Genomic DNA, 2,709 nt, shown 5'->3' on the forward strand with positions numbered 1-2,709 from the left:
GTTAGTGGGGGTTCGAATAATCAGGGTTCGAACAATCAAGACTTGGGTAGTGGGTTAGAAGAAATTAAGGCCATGCTGGCATAATTAATAGTTAAGGACCACGTCACTCAGAAAATCCTAAAAGACTTGGGTAGACGTCTAGTAGAACATGCCATCATGCTAAAGAATAATCAATCAAACTTCCTAGATCTCCAAAGACAAGTAGGTGAAATCTCTCATCAGTTGCAAGAATGACCACTGGATCAGTTCTCAGGCAACACTAAGCTAAACCCAGCCAACCATCACGTTAAAGCTATATCCACTAGGTCAGGCCAAGAGTTAGGGGAAGTTGAGAGGCCGCTGGTTTAAGTAGAGGAAGAGGAACCAGTAGATGAAAAGATAGAGCTAGAGGCCCCTCCGATATAGAAGACTACTAGGAAACCGGTTGAGCTAGTTAGACCGAATCACGAGATTGATCATGCTCGTCTTCCTTATCCTGAACGTTTAAAGAATAAAAAATGCACTAAGGAATACAGGTACTTCTTAGATATGTCTAAGCAACTCAAGATCAATCTACCGTTAATCGAAGCCCTCAAGCATATGCCAAAATATGCTAAGTTTTTAAAGGATCCCCTGAAAGGGAAAGATAAGTTAGAGGAGCTATCAAATGTCTCTTTGAATGCCGAATGCTCTGCAGTGGTGATGAAGACGCTACCGAAAAAACTCACTGATCCGGGTATCTTCACGATCTCGTGTTTATTTGGTTGTGATGTTCAAAATCATGCGTTAGCCAACCTTGGAGCTAGTATTAATTTGATGCCATATTCATTTTATGAAAAACCAGGCCTTTGTGACCTCAAACCTACTCGTAGACCTTAGGCTTAGCTGACAAAACCGTTAAGTATCCTCAGGGAATAGTAGAAAATCTGCTCATAAAACTTGAAAAATTCGTTGTCCTGGTGGATTTTTTAGTGCTAGATATGGAAGCGGATGAGAATGTGCCTTTAATTTTAGGACGTCCATTTTTGTGCACTGCTAAGGCCCTCATAGATGTTTTCTTAGGTACTATTACGCTAAGAGCGGGTGAGGAAACAATAGTGTTCAAGGTCAATAAGGCGAGGAGTTCGAGTGCTAATGTGGAGTCGGTAGCATCGATTAAGGAAAGTGAGAAGGTTGAGAGAGACAAGAAAGGGGGGATGAGAGACCATAGTCTATAGGAGATGTTAGGACCCAAGTGTGGGGATCCACCAGATAGGAGAGTTTAGGAATTAGAGAAGATAGTAGAATGGTTGGAATCTAACATAGAAACACTGAGCAAAGCTTAGTGTGGGGATGGATATAACTTGAATACATCTAGGTTCAAACCTCCCGATGATGAGTTGACAGGATGTGTGCGAAATGAGAGGATATGGAGAGACACGTTTATTCGTAGGTATGATAGTGCTACAGCCCGAGAGTTTTGGTATGGAGGTGAGCTGGGTCTACATGATCCTCCGTGAGTATTAGTAAAGATTGAGAAATTGGGGTGAAACTCCCTTCTTGTAGAGTTTGCAGATTTAAGTTCATTTGTCGTGATTCTAAGTCTTTATCATAGTTTTAGGTAGTTTTGTGTTTGTGTTTCGTGTTGTTTTACAGGTAATCATATCCGTGGAGGAGTTAAGAATGTGAAGACATGGTGTCTTGAAGTGTTTCTACTCAAAAAGTTGGTTTAGAAAGTGATTTGGACGAGTTAGGAAGAATATAGAGAAAATTCTAAGGCATGGAGGCCATAAACTTTAGAAACCTTCTGTGAAAAAGGACTCTTCGCGTCACGCGAAGGGGTATAAGGCATCTGCTCGCGTCACGCCGGGATAAAAGATTAAAGAATGTTTAAATGGTGTACGTCGTGATACGCGGAGGCTAACCATGAACACGTCACGTAGCGCGACGGGTATCTTCCGTGGCCAAAGTGTTTTCCTTGCTGGGTTGAGCAGTTTTTCGCATACGCTTCGTATACGGTATATGTTTACTTGTATTTTGAGTCGTTTATTTTGTACTATGAGTTTAATTTAGTGTTTTGAGCCGATCTTTTGTGTCGAGTCGGTACTACTTTGGTTTTTGCTTGTTTTTGTTTATGCAGGTTTGAATCATACGACTCGTACGCAATCTCCATTCAGGTGATGTTGGAGTTGCTTTTCAAAATTTCAAGGAATTTACCGAGCATGTTAGTCATTCAGAGTCAGAGCCGATCGTGACCGAAATGCTATACGATCGAGTTGGATTGGATGAGAGTTGTGGAGCTTATGCGTTATAAAACCAACTAAGTCCTTTTCGATTTGCCCTTAGTCTTTTTATTTCTTATTTATTATAGTCATTTGAGTCGGTTTCCATCCTACATTGAGGGCAATGTAGAGTTTAAGTGTGGGGATGAGAAACTATCATTTAGGTCTTAGTGTTTGAGTCATAAATTTTCTTGAAAAAATACAAAAAAATAATAAAATAAAAAAATGAAAAATCCCAAAAAATAGAAAAAATAGAAAATGTTCCCGTTTAAGAAGTTTTGCAAATAAAAACGGAAAATGATAGTAGAGTCGAGCATATTTGGGTTTCAAATAATAATAATAAGAAAATAAAGTTAAACTCGTGTCTAGCTTGGGATATGTGAATAGGCTCGACCCGGTTTCTAGGTTCCTTTGATATTAAAAATACCTTAATTGTTAGTTTGGTAGTGGGTTCTCATTTAGAAAAAGT

At 39.5% G+C, this 2,709-nt stretch overlaps 1 protein-coding gene across 1 annotated transcript; it reads left to right on the forward strand.

Moving 5' to 3' along the window:
- The first annotated feature begins 528 nt into the window (after positions 1-528).
- Positions 529-1,196, forward strand: LOC118486458. Its single transcript, XM_035982928.1, has 2 exons — positions 529-847; positions 952-1,196. Exons 1-2 carry the CDS (start codon positions 529-531, stop codon positions 1,194-1,196), a joined length of 564 nt encoding a protein of 187 aa, XP_035838821.1.
- The last annotated feature ends 1,513 nt before the right edge of the window (positions 1,197-2,709 follow it).

This window comes from Helianthus annuus, chromosome 14, assembly GCF_002127325.2.
Source record: "Helianthus annuus cultivar XRQ/B chromosome 14, HanXRQr2.0-SUNRISE, whole genome shotgun sequence".
Lineage (NCBI taxonomy): Eukaryota > Viridiplantae > Streptophyta > Magnoliopsida > Asterales > Asteraceae > Helianthus > Helianthus annuus.